The sequence below is a fragment of the Arvicola amphibius genome, chromosome 11, assembly GCF_903992535.2.
Source record: "Arvicola amphibius chromosome 11, mArvAmp1.2, whole genome shotgun sequence".
Taxonomy (NCBI): Eukaryota; Metazoa; Chordata; class Mammalia; order Rodentia; family Cricetidae; genus Arvicola; species Arvicola amphibius.
Window position 1 is genome coordinate 41,401,523 of NC_052057.2, and position 20,063 is coordinate 41,421,585.

At 46.0% G+C, this 20,063-nt stretch overlaps 1 protein-coding gene across 1 annotated transcript in view; it reads left to right on the forward strand.

The window, feature by feature from the left end:
- The window catches only part of Usp13 (ubiquitin specific peptidase 13), a 107,081-nt gene that overhangs the window by 64,358 nt on the left and 22,660 nt on the right, over positions 1 to 20,063 (forward strand). The window contains exons 9-14 of the mRNA XM_038347757.1: positions 2,700 to 2,771; positions 3,094 to 3,187; positions 9,217 to 9,342; positions 10,426 to 10,579; positions 12,779 to 12,953; positions 18,397 to 18,485. Of these exons, the coding sequence (XP_038203685.1) occupies positions 2,700 to 2,771; positions 3,094 to 3,187; positions 9,217 to 9,342; positions 10,426 to 10,579; positions 12,779 to 12,953; positions 18,397 to 18,485 (710 nt within the window). The remainder of the gene's footprint in view (positions 1 to 2,699; positions 2,772 to 3,093; positions 3,188 to 9,216; positions 9,343 to 10,425; positions 10,580 to 12,778; positions 12,954 to 18,396; positions 18,486 to 20,063) is intronic.

The window sequence follows — 20,063 nt, forward strand, 5'->3', positions numbered from 1 at the left end:
TAATGCTACAAGCTGGAGAACCAGCCTTTAATGACACGTGGCCTTTGGGGATAGGCATTTAAGTGTCTCAGTGCATTTGCTGTTTGGTTATTTGTAGTCATTTTTGCGATTGGTGATATGACGTTTGTGTAAATGTAACTCTCAAAAGGAATAGAGATAGCTTATGCTTGGGTCAAATGTGAGTACCATGCGCAACAACACATATTCAGGTTGACCCAAGAGGCGTGCTCACTGTGGATTGGTCATATTGTAGCATTGGTTAGAGAACAAAGAAGGCCATAAATCAGAGTATTTACCAGATGCACTGTTGAGAACCACAGGCAGACATGTCCAGCAAAGCAAGTGAAGCTTTGCCATAGGTATAGATACTGTCTGATGACATTTGTAGTTTTGGATTTGTATAGGTGTAGATACTGTCTGATAACATTTTTAGCTTTGGATTTGTATAGGTATAGATACTGTCTGACGACATTTTTAGCTTTGGATTTGTATAGGTATAGATCCTGTCTGATGACATTTTTAGCTTTTGGATTTGTATAGGTATAGATACTGTCTGATGACATTTTTAGCCTTGGATTTGTAGAAACTAGTAGTTTGCTAAGAATACATTTTAAAGAGCTTAATAGTTATAGTACATTAGGTTAGACACATTACATGGGTGGATAATGAATAACTTTCAAAGGGACTAAAAGTAGCTTAAGATAATTTAGCTTTGGCCTGCTGCATTTTAACTGTCCATAATCATCAAGTTCAGTCATTTACTTGTAGAGTGTTTAACACAAGTACAGCTCTTCTTTCTTCCTGGTGCCTTAAGTTTACAGATGACGTGAGTCCATCCAGTTAATAGATGTGAATAAATGGTTCTCCATGTCACACACTCTTACTGTAGGTGCTGCCTAGAGGCTCTGGCTTCTCAGACTGAATTTTCGTACAGAATCCGGAGCCACAGATAATAACAAAGAATATAGATAAACTCTGTAATTCCAGCTAGCGATGGAGGTTGAGAAGCTAAGCAGTCAGCAGGGAGCTGGGAGGGTGGGCTGCCATCCTTCCTTTTGCCTAGTCTGCCAAGGGGCTTTCAACAGACCTGAGGAAGAGTTATTTATTAAGCATCTGGAAAAGAAACAACAGTTGGCCTGGTTTTGAAGCAGGGGTGAGACTGGTGAGTAGCCAGAGAGCATCATGGACATGGGACAGAGCTTCAGATGAGATCAGAAAGTGGGCAAGGGTTAATGTCATGAAGATAGAGGCTAGCCTGGGCTACAGAGTCATACCCCGTCTCAAATAATTCACAACAAATCAACAACATAAAGCAGAGAGGGTGACTGGAAATGACTTGTGGTGGTGGAGGGAGCGACTACATGTTAGCCTTAGATGTCAGGGTTAAGGCTAGTACTTTTTTTGTCAGTATTGTGGCCGAGAGAGAGAGAGAGAGAGAGAGAGAGAGAGAGAGAGAGAGAGAGAGAGAGAGAGAGAGAGGAGGGAGAGAGAGAGAGAGAGAGAGAGAGAGAGAGAGAGAGAGAGAGAGAGAGAGATCAAGTAGTGACATCCCGCAGAATCTCAGAACTCAGCTTTGGATCCAGGCTTTGTATGTGTGTGTGTGTGTGTGTGTGTGTGTGTGTGTGTGTGTGCGCGCATATGTGCATACATTCTGGCCCCCATCACCTACTCCTGGGTAACATGGGTGCTACCTAGTAAAGCCACACCCCAAGTTCTTATCTCTCTCATGGGATAATGGCAGTTATGAACCCTTGGGTCACAGGGATGCAGTGAAGAATTTCTCAACCTCACAGAAGTCCTTTCTCTAGAGAGCTTTACCCCAAGAAAGGTATTTAGGGTAGTTGTCACTGCTGTTACCATAATTTTGAAATTTCTGGCTCAATTCCTAATAGTAAAGGAGAATGTTATACAAATACCCGCTAAAATGGTATAACATGTGTCATGGGAAGCATGGTAAAGGACTTAGTTATGACTTCAGTAAGGACAAGTAGAGATTTCTAACAACAAGCATGGGCAGGCTTGAGGGAAGAACATCATTGTGAGGAAATAAAAAGATACAGGCTTTCTGGCCAAATATCACAATCAGATTATTGTTGATGTTAGTCCATAATGGGGCCATGATGGAGGATGGGGACTTCCAATAAAGTGATAGAGTAAAGTTCACAGGCAAAAAACCCAACAAACAAACAAACAAACAAAACAAACAAAACACTTTAGAGAAGGAAAGACTGGGAGGGAAGTCCACAGCTGAGCCAGCTGTAGCATTTGGATACTGATCTTCACTTTGGCTGGAGAAGGCTGTAAGCAACATCACCTGTTGTGTGCGGGTCAGTGTCTTACCGTGTAACACAAGCAGGCTAGCTTTGGACCTGCAACCCTCTTGCCTTAACCTCCCCATTTTCTGGAGGCCATTTTATTTTGAGGCAGTGATTATGGTGCCGTGGTTTCCGACATGTCAGAATGATGTGGGGGGGAGCTGTTGAGTAGATTCGGAATCTTATGCTTGTGTCTCAGGTGGAGAGATGGGCACATCTGAAGGGTGCCACTTCACAGAGCCTCTAGGGGCAGGAAACCCATCCTGGATTTGGTCTGCTGTGGAGGGAGGAGCTCAGAAAAGCCTTTGCTCCGCTGAGTGTCTGTAGAGCGCCAGCTTGCTTCTGTTGTCCCATTTCCGTGGTGACTGTCCTGTTGTCTCCTAGGTATGTGGGAAACCTCCCAAGGATATTCGACTACTCGCCGTTAGATCCAACACAGGACTTCAACACACAGATGTAAGTGCCCAGTATTGTGTTTTAAGTTTCTGGCGGGGGTGTTCGCATTGGCTGCTGCTGAGTTGAAGGCAATTCCTTTTTCTTCTTTATTTCCTGTATTTAAAATGGGCATGTGTTACTTTTATAGAAGAGATTAATAAAGTTAAAATTACTGAGGAAACTTGGAGAGTGGGGTCAGAGCCAAGCAGAGGCAAAAGCCAAGCTGTCTGTGAGGAGTCCGGACAGAGAGCAGTTCCTTGCCACACGAGGACTCGTGGGTGACCTTGCCATCTCTGTGGGAAACAGCGGTGGCCTCTTCATTGTTTGACTCTCTCCTGTCTAGGACTAAATTGGGGCACGGCCTTCTCTCTGGCCAGTACTCGAAGCCTCCAGTAAAGTCCGAGCTCATTGAGCAAGTGATGAAGGAGGAACACAAGGTATGTGTCTCCGTGCGCCATGTTGCCATGTATGTGGGTGGAACTTAGGTCAGCAGTGGGAGTTTACTGTGCTGGCAAAAGGCTGTTGTCAGTTCAGTGAACTGTCAGGGTAGCTGTGAGTGGGCTCTCGCCCCCGTGTTCTGTAAAAACAAGGCAAGGAAAAGACAGCAGTGCCAGTTACCACTGGCTTGGGTCTCACGTGGGTGACAAGTATGTCCTCACTCGTAATTTTCCTAAGGCAGAGCTGAGATTGGAGGCATGAAGCTTAAAAACTACCTTCTCCTTATCCAGTCTGGGCCTCTCAGTGTTTACCTTAAGCGCCAGATGTTTTTGCTAGGTCCCCTTGTCTCCCTCCTGCCATGTCTCCGTCTCCTCCTCCCCACCCCCTTCCTGCTCCCTTTTCTTCCTTCTAGAAAGAGTCTCCCTGTGTAGGCCAGCATTGTGTAACTTTTTCTTCAGAGATACGAACAGCATGTACTCCCTGTATGTAGGCTACATGAAACAGGCCACAGTAACAGTTAACCTAAGTCTGGTTTGGGGAGCCAATGAGTTTCTTGGGGAGAACTCGGATGAACATGGATGACGGATGATTGACAGGAGTGTGGGTTCCCCAAAGGCAGCCAACCCCAGCATGGGTAATGACTCAGGGAAGCAGCATCCCTATAACTCTGTCCTGTCCGCAGACAGCTCTACCAAAGAGTTTCATTTCCCTCAGAATTGTTCATTGCTTAAGGAACCTTAGAGAGGGTCTTGTAGTTGTCAAATCTTCCTGAATCCTGTAAGTTTCCTGAACTTCCTGAGTGTGTGATCTCTGGAGAGAATGTTTCAACTGGGGGAAAAAAAGTATAGCTCTACGATAGATTCACAGGTTGGCCTTGAACCCTTGCCTTTCCTGCTTCAGCTTCTGCAATGCTTGCTATATTTTGTTAAACCACAGCACATGGTATCTCAGCTTCTCCCAGATCCGAGGATTAAGAGTTTCTGTTAAATTCTTGCTGGTGGAAAGTTGTTGAGTAGTTTCCCAGAATGCTCAGCTAGGGAAAGTCAGTTGGATGCTTGCTGCTAATTGGTAGACTAACTGAAGGATGGGTTTGATGGATCTCCATGTGCACACTGGGCTGCTATCTCCTCCAAGGCTTCACCATTACACAGCTTCAGCGGACATTGCTGGCAGCACACTTCTCTGAATGGTGGTGCCCTTGGCAGTGCACAGCCTATGTAGATAGATTGATTCAGTGTGCCTCACGCTTATGGCACAAATGTCCTGTGTGAAACTCAGACCGCTTCCCCACCCCTACTATCTCTTCTGAGTACCCCATGTTCCCTTGTACACTGTGGTGCTCATACCTGTTCCATGCTGGGTCTCAAGTGTTTGACCTCTATACTCCCTAGTTAGGTCAGCTATCCTTAGCTAGTATGGTCATTTAAGAGCAGGCGTGGAAAGTGAGTTCCTTGTTGGTCATGTGGAGTTAGCTGCCGGTGGAAGTGGGCAAAGGAGAGAAGGAGGACGTGAAGGGCAGTGTATCCTCAGAGGTGTCTGGATGGAGAGAGGGCAGTATGCTGGGAAGCGGGTAGGGAGAGAGTAGATGCTTTGCCTAGAGAGCCCAGGAGAGGCAAGGAGGGTGGGATCCACAGAGCAACCTCAGGTTGTCTTGTTACCCAGCATTGCAAGATAATGGCTGCAAATCCTCCAGGACATGGGGAATCCTCACTGAAGATACACAGGGGATCCTCACTGGGGACACACAGGGATCCTCCCTGGGGTACACGGGGATCCTCACTGGGACACACGGGGGTCCTCACTGGGGACACACGGGGGTCCTCACTGAAGACACACGGGGGATGGGTTTGTGCTATGGGATCACCAGACTTCTCTCTTTAGCTTCCATGAAACTTGGAAGGAGTGATGGTTGAAAACAAACTTGCATTTTGAGCTCATTATTCTGGGACGCTGTTTAGTCTGCGCTGGGTCGTGGGAACTCTGTGGGGGCGGCTGCCACCTCGACTGGTAAAGACGAGGAGCCTGGTCCTGCAGGGCTGAGCAACTGCAGGCAGATCACTGAGCCACAGTCTTCAGATGGCTTCAGCTGGGGTACTTTCAGCTGTGTCCTAACGATGGTAAAATCTGTGTGCTTGTATGACCATTATTGTGCTTTTAGAATCTCCTTGTTTGAGGGTATGTAAACTCTTCAGGTGAACAGTGTCTGGAAATAAAACCGAGTTTTGCTGCTATCATGCTGTCCGTGGCCACTAATGAAAAAGTAGCTCAGGATTACCAGAGAACAATATTTATTCATCTCACAAACATGTTCTCAACTGTGGTTTGCTTTTCTCAGATATATCTAGGTTTGTGTCACATTGACAAAAGCTAATGATCACACCCAGTATTTTAGTTTCTTTAAAAGAAGATTTTATTTATTTATTTATTTATTTGCACATTTATTTGTTTGCTTATTTATTTAGTGTGTGTGTGTGTGTGTGTGTGTGTGTGTGTGTGTGTGTGTATTTGTGTGTGATATACAATTGCAAGTAGAAGCCAGAAGAGGGCTTTGGATTGGCTGGAGCTGGGTTTGGGTAGTTGTGAGCGACCCAATATGGGTGCTGGGAACTGAACCTGGGAAGATCACTAAGCACTTTTAACTGCTGAGTCATCTCTCCAGCCCAGTATTTGATTTGAGCTCTACAGTGTCCTTAAGAATTTGTTCTTGATATTTATTCTACTTGTTTATTCATGCCAGGGACAGCACCCAGACTCTTGCTCATCTGGACAGGTGCTTTCGCAGAATTTGAAGGTGACAATCCTTCAGGTTTTCCTCCTGCAAACAGCATGCATGAAGTAGTTGTGTGTTCTGAGAAACTGTGTCTGGGGCAGTTTGACTCCCAAATGAAATAAGGTTGACACCATTGTGGGCTTTAATGTCACCCGAGGTAACCAGCATTCTGCCACACAGAGGTGGTAGGATTTTAGTTTTAAGCATGGATGGAGTTTTGCTTTCTTTAGTTTGTATTTACCTACCTGTTGGGCAAATATAACATTCGTGTCTTTTTTTTTTACATGAAAAAAAAAAACCATTTCATTGTATGTAAGTACAAGATAATGTTTCTAAGTGAATCAAACCGTAGACACAGTCTTCTTCGAGGTTGTTTCCCACCACCATATTGAGTTGTTAAGTAACTAAAATTAAGCAGCGTCAATCTGGTTGTTTTCTATCAGAGGATGAAACAAACAGGAGGAGGAGAAAGACTGTGTAGGATTCAGCGTTAGCGCTTTCACAGTTGGGCTTGAGACGGGGCTGCTGGAGCGTGAGGTTGCCAGCAGGACTTGCCCTTCTTGGTTTGTATGTGCTCCCTCCACTCCACACACGGAATCGTTCTAGCATGTCAGGGACTCAGAGCTATCATGCTAACAGCTTTTCCCTCAAATACCACCCAGTGCTGGAACTGGCCAGGGATTGTCTTGCAGACATGTGTGTTGGGGACAGGTTGCACTATATCTGGTCAGAAATACCTTCAGGCGTTGCTCTGATGCACTGGAAGCTCCAGCTAGCTCACTTTTTTTTTTTAAATTTCCATGAATAGCTTTATTATCAATCTAACACAGACATGAAAGTCCAACAGCCTCCCCCCCCCACCCCAACAAGCAAGCTGAATAACATCTAACAAAAGGCCAATGCTAGGACAAGCTGGTGCATGAAATGCCCTTGAAGAAATAAAAACAAAAATGAAACTGAATGTTACACACACAAAAAAATCCCATAGGAATAGAAAAAAACCCAAACAACTAAGTAACAACACTTATGGTGCAGCCGGGCACTTGGGAGGTAAAAGCTACAAGTCCCAGGCCAGAAACAAAACATCCACAGTGTAAAATAAGAAACCCCCAAATAGGCGTGGATTAATGAGGCTGTCACCCCCAGATACCATAGTGAGCGGTAAGGCAAAGCAGGACACATTCTCAGAAATCATCTGTGTTTGGGCACCCAGAAGAGAGTCTGAGCTTCTTCAAGGCTTCCAAAGTTTCGGGGAGTCCAGGGCTGTTTTGGGAAGACTCCTTGCCTTGACAGGACGCATGGCTGATGTGAGGCTTCACTGTGCGAGGTGATATCATTCTGCACCAAGTGCTCTCTCGTGACCTGTACACCCGTTGCCTTAGCTGCCTTCTGCGGGTCTGGTACGACTCCATGAGCTTCAGGTACCTCTGAAAATTCAGCCTAAATTGCTCCGAGGAATTGATGAACCTGTACCGACAGCTTGGTGCCCGGCAGCCCCCAGCTTTGTTGGAAGCACAGGAATAAGGGTTATGGCGGACAGGCTTCCATAGTAGCCACTCAGAGCAAAGGCACGTCTCAGGCTTCAAGGAACGCTGGGTGAACCAAGTCTTAACTTGTTCCTCTGTCATGTTGAGTCTGGTGGCCAGGACCCTTTGAGCTCCGGGGTCTGGGCGTGGCTCCATCTTGAAGTGTTTTTCCAGTTCCTTTCCAGTTCCGACAGCTGTTCCCAACTGTACTCCTGGTCAAGGGTACCCAGAGTACAGGCTAACTGCTTGACATTCAAACATCCTTCTGAGGGTGCAGATTCACGCGGTGCAGGCCCTTCCGCCATCCTTCTTGGCTACAGTTCACTTGACTTCAGCTCCGCAAGCTCTCACTTTTTTTTTAACTAATGAAAGCATTGGGTTCTAGGGAGCAAGTGGACATTATTGTCTAGATGTGTGCCAGCATGCTGTTAGAAGGTTCTGGGCAAGCATCTGGGAGAGCCTGGGCACGGCAGTCTTCTCTCTAACTTTAGCTGGTCTTTTTTTCACTTGCTGAAGGAGAAAGAAGTACAGTAACCTAACTCTGAGTTCACAGGAAGAGTCCCAATTTGTTCTCACATAAGGTTTTGCTCTCTCTCTCTCTCTCACTCTCTGTCGCTCTCTCTCTCTCTCTCTCTCTCTCTCTCTCTCTCTGTGTGTGTGTGTGTGTGTAGATATTTTTAGACTCCAGGTGATTCTTAGACTTGCTGTGCAGCTAAGGATGACACCGAGCTTCGGCTCTTCATGCGTCCACCTCCTGAGGGCTGGGATTACAAATGTATCCCACCACACCTGCTTTCTGTGGTGCTGGGGATGGAGTCCCAGATTTCATGCATGCTGGATGAACACTTTGTCAACTGAGCTAGCCTTGTTCTCATAAAGTTTATAGAGAGCAATGTCTACATACCCTGTTGATGCTGGCTCTTGTCATGGTCGCCTTTCTCCTCATTTGAAAGATGAGATTTACAGCTAGGCCACACCCACTTGCCATTCGGGCTTCAGATGTATATGGAAGGGCTATCTGCTGATTTATTCTTTTTTTTAATTTAGTGTTTTTGTGTATATCCTTATTTCATATAATATATTTTGATCGTATTCTTTCTCGTCCTCTGACACCTCTCAGATCCTCGCCACCTACCCAACTTCATGTTCTTCCTTCTTTCCCTAAAGTAAAAGACAAAAATAAAAAACAGAAGTCAAAGAAACAAAAAACCAGTAAGACAAAATTTCAAAACAGAACAAAACAAAAAGTCCATTAAACAACCAACCAACAAAACAAAACATGGACTTTATTTTGTGTTGCCGACTACTTGTGGTGGAAGAGCCTTCCCTAGAGTGTTGCTGTATCTGTCCAGAGACGCTCCACTGAAGCAAGGATTGTGCAGACAGCTTCTGTGTAGAGGTGGATCATGTGTCCGCGTTCCTCTCTCAGTGCTGGGATTTTATCTAGTTTGAACCTGTGCGGGTCCTGTGTTGCCACAGTCTCTGTGAGTTCATATGTGCATTGGTCCTGTTTAGACTCTACAAAGTCTCTCATTCTCTGCCATTGTCACTTGTGGGACTCTGTGGGAATTACTGTCTACTGCAAGGAGCTTCTCTGATGGGGACTGAGTAATGCTCTTACGGATGGGTACAGCGTTACGTCGCTAGGAGTCATTTTATTACTAGTTCTCTTTAGCAGAGTAATAGCAGTAGGTTTTCACCTACAGACGATGATTTTGTCTTTATACTCTAGCCTCAACAGAACGGGATCTCCCCACGCATGTTCAAGGCCTTTGTCAGCAAGAGCCATCCAGAATTTTCCTCTAACAGACAGCAGGATGCCCAGGAGTTTTTCTTGCACCTGGTCAATCTGGTAGAGGTAAGTCTGGAGAGCGTCCCACAGAGTGGCTCTTGGGATGGCATGACCAGATGCCCCTTTTCAGTCACTCATCGGGCCTCTCGGTGGCTGTCTCTGTTGGCACTTGATGTGGCTGCATCCCACATTTGGGTTCCAGATGCTGCCGGCTTTGTATGGCTTTCATGCTGTCATTGGAGGGTGTGAAAGTGGAACAGCAGGTCCCTGAGTCATTGTTGTCTCATGGGGACTCAGTTCCTTCCTGTGTGTGTGATGGGTGTGCCTGGCCTCTGGACAGAGCCCCCTGAGAGCCCCTCCAGGTCCCTGATATCCAGCCACTACCCACTCAGGTGATCACGCGGCTAGTGCCGCAGACCTGCATCCCGTGGAAGCCATGAAGAATTCACCTTAAACAGAACAGAATAGCAGCCTTTCCTCCTTGGTTAGGAAAGTGTTCTTTACAGAAAAGAGAGAAAACTCAGAGTAGCAAATCAGAGCTGTCATAATAGCAGGCGCTGTGGTTACCATTTTGGCAACTGAGCCTTCAGTTATTTCCCAGTCATGTGTGAATTCTGTGTGAGAGAGTAGTATTTTTCCCAATTGTACGTGAATTCTGTGTGAGAGTAATATTTTTCCCAATCGTGTGTGAATTCTGTGTGTGAGTAGTGTTTTCCTTAGCTTATTGCCATATCCTTGTGTGCCCTAATATAGCATGGTTTCTTCATTTGTATATAGTCTACATTAAGTGCATTTGAAACTGTATCAAACATATCTTGTTTTCCCAGGACAGTATATTTTCCTCTTTCTAGTCATTAGCTTATCTTCCTTCCTTCTTCTAATCCCACCAACACCTATCCGTCTTCTGTGGTTTTAATGACTTTGTAATATTACTTCACAGGTGAACTTGGATTTATTTATTCAACCTCTCATTTTGGGACACTATATAAATCACAGTGTCTTAATCTGGTCGACTCTCATGTCCCCCCCCCCCCCAAATTGCTCCATAAAGAAAGATCTTGATGCCAGAATCGTAGTTGACATTGTGCTATATTTTACTCGTGGCTTCATTCCCCTGTATCCGCTAACCTGGTTCTACCTCACCTTCAGAGGAATCGCATTGGCTCAGAAAACCCAAGTGACGTTTTCCGGTTTTTGGTGGAAGAGCGCATTCAGTGTTGTCAGACCCGCAAGGTCCGCTATACAGAGAGGGTGGACTACCTGATGCAGTTGCCTGTGGCCATGGAGGCAGCAACCAACAAAGGTAACGGTCCCGAATGGAAAAAGAGCCACGTGTGTCTCCCTGTGGGCAGACCTGCCCCAGAGATAGATAAGGTGCCCGGTCACTGGGATGGACGGGGCTGTGTTTGCGTTGCATGGCCCTTCTCATTTTTTCCAAGTCCCCACGTGACTGTCTGCGGAGGTGGCTAAATGTATCATGGCAGGCTTTGCAGAGGATTCTGGACCGGGGCTGCTTTAGAACCCAGAAATGGGGCTCACGGTTAGGCTGCAGTCAGCACAGTTGTGTTGTTTGTGGCGATGTGGGTAGGGTTCTCTCACGATACTGAAAAGATGCTGGGGGGAAATGGACCTTTGGGTGTTAATGTTGGTTTGAGAGACCCAGTGCTCAGTTTCTCAAAGGGAATTCACATGCTATATAGGATGTGTATGTATGAGGACGGTGCGCAGAGGGACCTTTGTAAATGCAGAATGAGGAGAGTTGCATGAGTTGGCTTACAGCAACCCCAGCTACAGGATTAGTAGGAGCAGCTGCACTTGGGCCCAGCAGACATCACTGAGAAGCGGCATCCATGCGAGGCTGTCATCCGGATCCTCTTGTGACGATTCCTATTGTCAGGGAGAAGCACCAGACTCCCACCTGAGCAGTTGCTTTACTGATGTAGTTGGTAGGGCGAGGCAGAATGAATCCATTTGCATTTTAAAAAGCTTTAATACAGTCCTGTGTCTCTGGTTCACTATATGAGTGGTAATCTTTTTAAGAAAAGAAAGGAGACATATAGTTTAGTTTCTGGATTTCTCGTAACATTTAATGTTTGTAGGCTAGATAGAAGTACTGTGCTGTAAACTGACCGTGGACAGATACGGCTTTTTTTTTTGGGGGGATTTTTTTTCGAGACAGGGTTTCTCTGTGTAGCTTTGGAGCCTGTCTTGGCCTAGCCCTTGTAGACCAGGCTGGCCTTGAACTCACGGAGATCCGCCCACCTCTGCCTCCTGAGTGTTGAGATTAAAGGTGTGCGCCACCACCATCTTCTGGCTGAGAAAGGGTTTTAAAAGCTTTTCAGAGGGAGTTAAGAAATATGTATGTGCCTAAGCCAATCTTTTAGGAGGGAATTTTTGTTATTGTTGTTGCTATTGTGAAATAATCAACCAGAAAGGAAATGGCATTCAAAGTACCTGTGATAATTTACCTGCAGCAGGTGTCAAAATGGGAGCAGATCCCTGGTCCCTCAAGGGTCCCAGCAGGCTCACTTCTTTCCTCTTATTATTGCCCCAGGAGGCCTACAGGCAGTGGACTGGGTGCTGTTTCGTGAGGGTTGGTTTTATTTCCGGATGGTGTTGGTAGATAAGGGCAGGCTTAGACACATGCTCCCCTTAACCTCATGCCGTTGTGGGACCCATGACCATAGTCACAGTAGCTGAAGGAAGCAAATCAGAAAGCACGTGACACTGAATCTCGCCATTGCCTAGAGCTCGCTGATAGTCCTTATTTTATCTCCTCTTGGTCACGTCCTTTCCCAGACAACTTGAAGTTGGCAGCCCCTCCCCAACCAAGCACCCAATCATTTGAAAAACCCCGTGCATTGGGGTTACATCTCTTTTGGGCCTCATCGGTGTTTGTTGACCAGGCCTTTAAGTCTAGGCCTTAGACTTTTTGTCAGGGAAGTGAAGGGCTTAGGGAGAGGAGAGCCCATGGTTCCCCAACAGCTGTAGACTCTGGTGTGAATCGGTAGAAGAGCAGCACTTGGGTCATTGGAGGGTGGGAAAGTAGAACAGCAGGTCCCTAAGTCATTGTTGTCTCATGGGGATTCAGTTCCTTCCTGTTGGTCTCAAAATGAAATAGCAAAACAAGCAAGAATAAAGAAAAATTCGAGTGATAGCTGGGTGCTGGTTGCTCAAGCCTTTAATCCCAGCACTCAGGAGGCAGAGGCAGGCAGATCTCTGTGAGTTGAAGGCCAGCCTGGTCTACAGAGTGAGTTCCAGGACAGCCAGGGCCACACAGAGAAACCCTGCTCAAAACACAAAACAAACAAATGAAAATAGAATTAAAAAGTATTTCTGACTCCACAAAGCCTATAAGTCTTGGGAAGGGTCTTTGGGCAGACTTCTCTGGAACAGACAGACAAATAGGCAGAAATCCTGACCTATAAGGAAATACACCAGCCAAAGGGGTGTGTATAAGAGAAGCAGGATCACCTCAGGTTCCTTCCTTGCTCATCCTCAGATGAGCTGATCGCCTATGAACTGATGAGAAGAGAAGCCGAAGCCAACCGAAGACCCCTTCCAGAGCTGGTGCGAGCCAAGATCCCCTTCAGTGCCTGCCTCCAGGCCTTTGCCGAGCCAGACAACGTGGAGGACTTCTGGAGCAGTGCCCTGCAGGCGAAATCTGCAGGGGTGAAGTGAGTAGAGCTGGCTGTCCCTGGGGGAGGTGGGGGCAGAGGCAGCAGAGGGGGCTGGGTGTTCTGAGAGTTCATGGATGCTGTTCATGAGGGTGGGATGGATTGCAACGGTCACCTGTATCTGTCATTCACGTCACTCGGTGAGCCTGACCAATAGGACAGTCCATCCTGTGATTTGGGTTATGTGCTGGGTGGGGGAGTGTCCACCTACCTTTTTTTTTTTTTCCAAAAACAAAACAAAACAAAGCAAAAAACAACAAAATTGTGGTTTATTCTGCAGTTGAAATTTGCCTTTTTTTCCTCCTTCTCTTGCCATGGGAGTAGGGTTGAGAAACACCCTTACTCCCACGTGGCAAGAATGGTTACTGGTAAAAAAAAATCCCAAAACCACTCATGGCAGCCTTTGATATGTAAACCCCAGAGTAGTATGTTGTCATTTTACAGTTATGTTTCGGCATAACTTGGTTGATCGTGTGCCTCTCGGGGAAGTCTTGGGCATGCTAGGTGGGCATGAGCGTGTGTGCATGGTGAGCTATCTCCAGCTAGGAGATACGTCATGTTCATATGTGAGCCTGGCTGTCAGGTCCGTGCAGTCTTTTTCTCTACTGAATGATCGGATACAGTCAGTACTCTTCGTGTTGCCCCTTGAGTGGGGGAAAGAGCGCTTAAAGAGACAGAGTGGAGGGCTGCTGGAAGCTGTGTCCATGCAGTTCTCCCTGTTTACCTTCTAATTGGGAAGTCTGCTTCCTCCTTCTCTGCACTCCCTTTTCGTGCTGGAGACTGAGCCCAGGATTTCATAGATGCTAAACAAGCAAGCCATCAGCCAGCTATGTTCTTAGCTGCTGGAGGCTTGTCTCTGGAATTTTACTACTGGGGAATGTTCTTGGCCTCCTCTTGAAGGGCGAGAGTGAGGTCTGAGTTGACAGAGTGAAGGGTGCAGGGCCGTGGTGCCCTGCTTTTTTCCCCTACAGCCTAATTGGCACGCAGGCCTGCTGTCAGTTGCTGTCTTCAGAGCCTTCGGGATCCTCTTTGCTTCAGGTTAGATGTCACATGCCAGAAACAGGGAAAATAAGGACCATTTATTTCAAAGATTAAGAGTTAGAGACACATCTCCGTGGCACAGGGTCTGCCAGGTGTGTATGAGCCCTGGGTTTGGTTCCCAGTACTGCAGAAAACAAAACAAAACAACAACCACTCCAAAAATCCAGTCCCCATATACCTCAGAGCAAAAACAGAGAACGCAAAATAAGAAAACAAAGTAAAACAAAACCCATCAAAAGCCCCATTTTTATCAAATTAACTTTGAAAACATCCTCATGCAGATGAGGATTAGTAGCCATTCATTCTGTTACCAGTGGTCTATCCTTAGGTAAGTTTTGTAGTAGGGACTGCTGATTGTGTGTGTATGTCTGTGTGTGTGTGTGTGTGTTTGTGTGTGTAAGTGTGTGTGTGCAAGCTTGTGCAGTTTGTACAGGTACATACTTACCTCATGGTATATGTGGAAGTTGGAGAACAACCTTCTAATTTCTACCTCGTTTGCCACATGGCCTCTCTTGTCATTGTCCTTGCATATTGGCAGCCATATAGAAGCCAGGCCTGCAAGTTCCAGGGATTCTTATGGCTCCACCTTGCACCTCACTGTGGGAGCACAGGAATAATTGAGTGTATCACTGCCTGGTGCTATATGGTTTCTGGCTATCTGAACCCAGGTCCCTAAAGAACCATCTCCTCAGAGTGCATGTGCTTTTTCTAGGTGTGAAAAGAATTAGCATTGTATCACAATTGTTGTTAGATGAAGACACAGTCCTTGTGGGACAGAAAAAGACAAGAGCTCCTAAAATATCCACCCTTTACAGTTTCCTGAGGAGCTTGTGATGAACTTGCTGTCAGCTGTATCTTTTATTATTATTCTTGTTGTGTTTTGAGATAGGGTCTTGCTATAGCCCAGCCTCCCAGCCCCCAGTTATCACATTTAATATGCTCTTAGTGGTGTGGGGTAGGTTCCTTTAGTGCCACTTTACAGAGGGGTCATTGAAAAGAGAAGCAATTGGCCAGTAAGTGGCCTGCTTGGGCGACTGAGCTGGTCTGACTGCACTCCTAACCCAGGTTTATCTGTGTTACCACCATGTTATGCGCATGTCCATATGTAACCATGACTAGTGTTCCTTATTATACTTTATAATGTTCCAAATGCTAATCTCGGCATTTGGCAAAGCCAGCTAGTGAACTTCTGGGAATTCATTATTTTAAATTTATTTTTTTAGCAATGTAGGCTGTAATTTGACTGACATTTTGTTAATGTGAGGTCTTGAATTTTCCTTTCATTAGACCCAGAGCTTGAACATCCAGGAAAAGGCAAAAGGTATTCTTGGTGGCCAGGTGTGGTAGTACATCCCTGTAATCCCCAAACTTGGAAAGCTGAGGCAGGAGGATGGTTGAGTTCATGGGCAGTCTAGGCAACAGAGAGATATCAAGGTCAGTGTAGACTACACACACACACACACACACACACACACACACACACACACACACACACACCTCTGCTTTACAAACAAACAAACAAACAAAGAGAAGGTTGATCTTGGTGCGCCAGTAGGTCAGGATGGACCAGAAACAAGGAGACTTTAAATTGGTGGTTCTCAACCTGTGGGTCTCGACCCCTTTGGGAGCAACCCTTTCATAGGGGTCACTTAAGACCATTGGGAAACGGAAACACATTATGATTTGTTGTAGTAGCTATATTACAGTTATGTAGTACAACAAAATAATTTTTTGGTGGGGGAGAGACACCACAATATGAGGAACTCTATTAAAGGATTAGAGGCATTAGGAAGGTTGAGAACCACTGGTGTAAATGATCCTAACAGACCGTGTCTGGGGAGACTGGTATTGTCTGGAACATCCATTCACCCACCAATATTACTGCTCATGATAGGCAGAGAGCGGGACAAGGTCTAGCTCCTGTCCTTGAGCCAATGTGGCTGTGCAGGGATTTCATTTCCTCATTGTCATTTGGGAAAGATGAGCCCTTCACGGGCTCACAGCAGACTCTCCAGGTCAGCAGCACTGTGACCTTGGCCAAAGGACTCTCCTCCCGGTACCCTGTTTCCTATCTGTAAAGCAGCGATAACAGAAGTATTTTATTTATAGAACTGAGGAGGTCCAAGGGAGCTGAGGACAAGTGCTTTGCAGGGTCCCTGTCCGTAGTTAGGATGGGTGGTGTTGCTATTGTCATTATTGTGACCTTCGGTGTGTGTGTGTGTGTGTGTGTGTGTGTGTGTGTGCATGCGCGTGTGATGTCTTGGATCATGTGGCGTGCATGTGGTTGATTAGTTATCATATTTTAGGCACATTTAGTAGAAAGCGACTAGTGTTCTTTTCTACTTAGCAGTTTTTAACACTATGGAGCTGATCATTTTAGTCATTGCGACTTTTATTTTTCCCTTAATAAAATGTTTCCATAGCATTTACTCTTAGTTGTAATAAGTGAGCAATTTATGTCGTAAATAATGCCAATAGGCATCAGGTAACTGCAGACCCAATAGTAGTGCCAAGACCTGTTCTGAGCACCTGACTAATTTAATTCCCGCAGCTTTTTAAAAAAGGTAAATTGTATATTCATACAGACTTTTTGGATTTATATTCTGATAGTCTTTATTTAAAATGTATAAATTTCTAAGAAAAGCTATACAGATTAGGTTTAGGAATAAAAGACTTTGCAAAAGTTTTGTTTATACTTATTCATTCTTCTTTCACAAAGTACCGTTTATGACATTGTTGGATTTAACTGTAAACTTGATGTCCTCAAACTTCTGCTGTCCTTGTGATGGAGAATTTGAGACATAGCAGGCTATGTAACTTGTCTGGGGGAGAATACAGGCCAGTGATAGCCCAATTCAGTGTCCAAGACCTTAGGGCTGGCAGAATTCACTTCCGTGTTTTAGTACACTACCATCTGGTATGTTGAGAAGTTCTTCCCTAGTGTGAGCACTGCACAGCCAAGGTTCTTCACTAGTGTGAGCACTGCACAGCTGAGGTTCTTCACTAGTGTGAGCACTGCACAGCCAAGGTTCTTCACTAGTGTGAGCACTGCACAGCCCTGGTGGCAGATGCATGAGTAAGTTCACTTCTAGATGGGCCAGTGATTTACCCAGTTTTGGAGTGAATTACGGAGCCTTCTGAAGCCCCAAAGCTATACCTTTCTGCTATTTATGCCCAGCCTGTGCTGTGTCTACTGTTCTGCAGTAGAGGGCAGTACCGCATTGATGTTTGCCTTGTGTGGTCTGGGAAAAGATGTATTCCAAATAGAAGGCAATGCTCTAATTCAAAAGGTGCGGTTGGAGGCGGCAGCTCAGAATCTTTTATTTTAAAACGGACCCACTGTACCATCCATGGCTCATTTTCTGTGCTTGATTTTAACCAAAAGACCGAGAAATGATGTGGCTCAGTTTCTGTTTACATAGATAGCCAAATAGAACCGGATGCTGGAAATGATCGGTAATGAATGAGCTGGATCAAAGGCATGAATTTGATGTACAAATTGAATAGTTAGTCTGTGCATAAAAGTGATAAACCCAAGCCTAGGACATTGGATCTTTCATTTGAAGTGGACTGAGAATTAATATGTATCAATTTTAAAATGTAACGTTTAGTGGGCTCAGGAGATGCTTCAGCAATTAAGAGCACTTGCTGCTCTTGCAGAGGACCAGGATTAGTTCCCAGGACCCACATGGTGGCTCATAACCACTTTCAGGTCCAGTTCTAGAGGACATGGCCCCCTTTTCTTGCCTTTGCAGACACCAGACACAAACATAGTGCATATACATACATGCAGGCAAACACTCATACATATAAACCAAAATCCTTTAAAAGGCAAGACTTAGGTTTAGATACTTTAGATAATTGCTCCCATACAGCACTGGTGGGACTCATGCTACTAGAGATTCAGGTATTTAAAGAGGCGCTGTAATGTAAGGTCAGCCTAAACCCAATTCTGCCCCGCCTCCCTTGCAACCAGCCCATTGCCGGGAGGTGGTGATTCTGTGTCTCAGTGAAGCAGGGCTTCTCTGCATCACCTGGGGAATGTCATAGACACGGAGCATGCTTGACTGAGAACACCTACAAGTACATTTATGGAACCCTGCAAGAATGCTGGGAAACCAAACGTCCCAGAAGCCCTTCTCCGAATGTCGCAGCAAAGCGCTCACTGTGAAACAGCTGCACTCCTTGCTCACGTGACCTGCCTCAGCGTTTTCTTTGGCGTAGAGGCCAGGAGGTTGGAGCGAGTGGCCAGTAGCTGTGCATCTGACTGTTGTCCAGTTCCTCCCCACGGGGCAGTCCGTGGCGTTGCCAGGCGCCTCCGACAAAGCTGCTAGCGCGCCGTAGACTGCATTCGCCTTTCTTTCTGCCTTGTTTGATTGATCTCCCCCCTTGTGTTTCCCAGAACATCTCGCTTTGCCTCATTCCCTGAATACTTGGTAGTGCAGATAAAGAAGTTCACTTTTGGTCTTGACTGGGTTCCCAGAAAATTTGGTAGGTATCCTTTGCATGCTTTTTGCTTAAACTGTCGAGTGAGCCACTTAACAAGACACATGGCCTGTGAAAGAGGCTGTTAGGACCCCTGCCCCCGTCACGCCCATCCCTGTGTTTCTCTGTCACTCCCACCTTTCTCTGCTCTCACGGCCTTCTAGACATACTGACAATAAGAAATGCCACATGCTGACCACCCCTCCCCCGCTGCACTCAGGAGGGACCAGGTTCTAAGAGGGCAAGTGTGGTCCTCACGGTGGCGCATCCTGGATGGAACTCTGCATCCTTGTCACCTGGGACCTTTGAGAAATGTGGATGCTAACTGGCAGATGCAGGGTGGGCTGAGAGACTGTGTTTCTATCCCGCCCCACTTTTCTCTGGACTCACAGCCTTGGGTTGCCATGACTAGTCTAGACACCGCACTTGGAGTAGCGGGGGCAGGGGTGGGGCAGGGCGGTCCAATACAGGATCCTCCTAGCAGTCTTCCCCTGCCTCTGAACACAGCAGGTTCCCCTGACATTCATCGAAATCATACAGATTTTACTGACAGCCACACGGAAACAGTTGCTTTGTACAGTAGAAAGAAGAATGTGGTTAGGGCTTCACGGTACTTTATTCTCAACCATACGCAAGGCCCTTGGTCACTGTGGAAGGCTTAGTTTCCTGACAAAGCATAAAGGCCGTTTCCTCCACTGCCAGGGTTGAATCTGACAGGTCTTAAGTGTCTCCAGGAGGTGGAAGAATGTGTATTTTGCCCTTGATAGCTTCTCAGGTAAGGACTTCAGACTGTTTGCCAATCTCATAGGGATTTGTGTTTGAGCATTTCTGCAGCTTAGCATTGCAAGTCTTAGGGGTCATCCAGACACTGGTGGAAAGGGACAGGGAGAGAGGACGAAAACCAACCAGGGTGATTTCCTAGGGAGCCTGCGTCTGGTGGGCACACAGTGACAGCTCGTCCTTTGTGCGGCGCTATTCCTGATTCCCAGGAGGATCCTTGGGTTTCTTGTGGAGGAGGTTAGGGTGCAGAGAGGGTCTGAGAGCAGGGCACTGATCATTCTCTGCTCTACTGGCTTCTGGGAGGGGCTAGATACTTGAGATGGGAAACTTTGGACAGTTTTCTTTCTTTTTGTTGTTGTTCTTGGCATTTTTGTGAAGGAATAAAAATGAAATCAGATTTTATTGACTGTTTGAAGGAATTTCAAGGAGAGCCTGGACTTTTCCCTTCATGAACAGTTGTATCAATGTTGTGTGTCTGACCTTGTGTCTAGTTCTACTGGTCCTTAAAATTTAACTTTTAAAACTTAGCTTTTGTTCTTGAATTATTGTTACATTTATACTTACTTGTTTAATTTGTTTTTTGAGGCAGGATCTCATGTAGTTCAGGATGTCTTTGAAGTTACTGTGTAGACGAGTCTAGCCTTGAACTTCTGATCTTCCTGCTTTCACTTCCCAAGTTCCGTGTTTAGAGGCATGTGCTACCATGCCCAGCCTGCTTTGCTGTCTTGAGTAGGATTTACATATATGCCATCATTTGAAGACAGTTATTCTTCAGGCCTGAAGGACATAACCCTAAAATTGTAG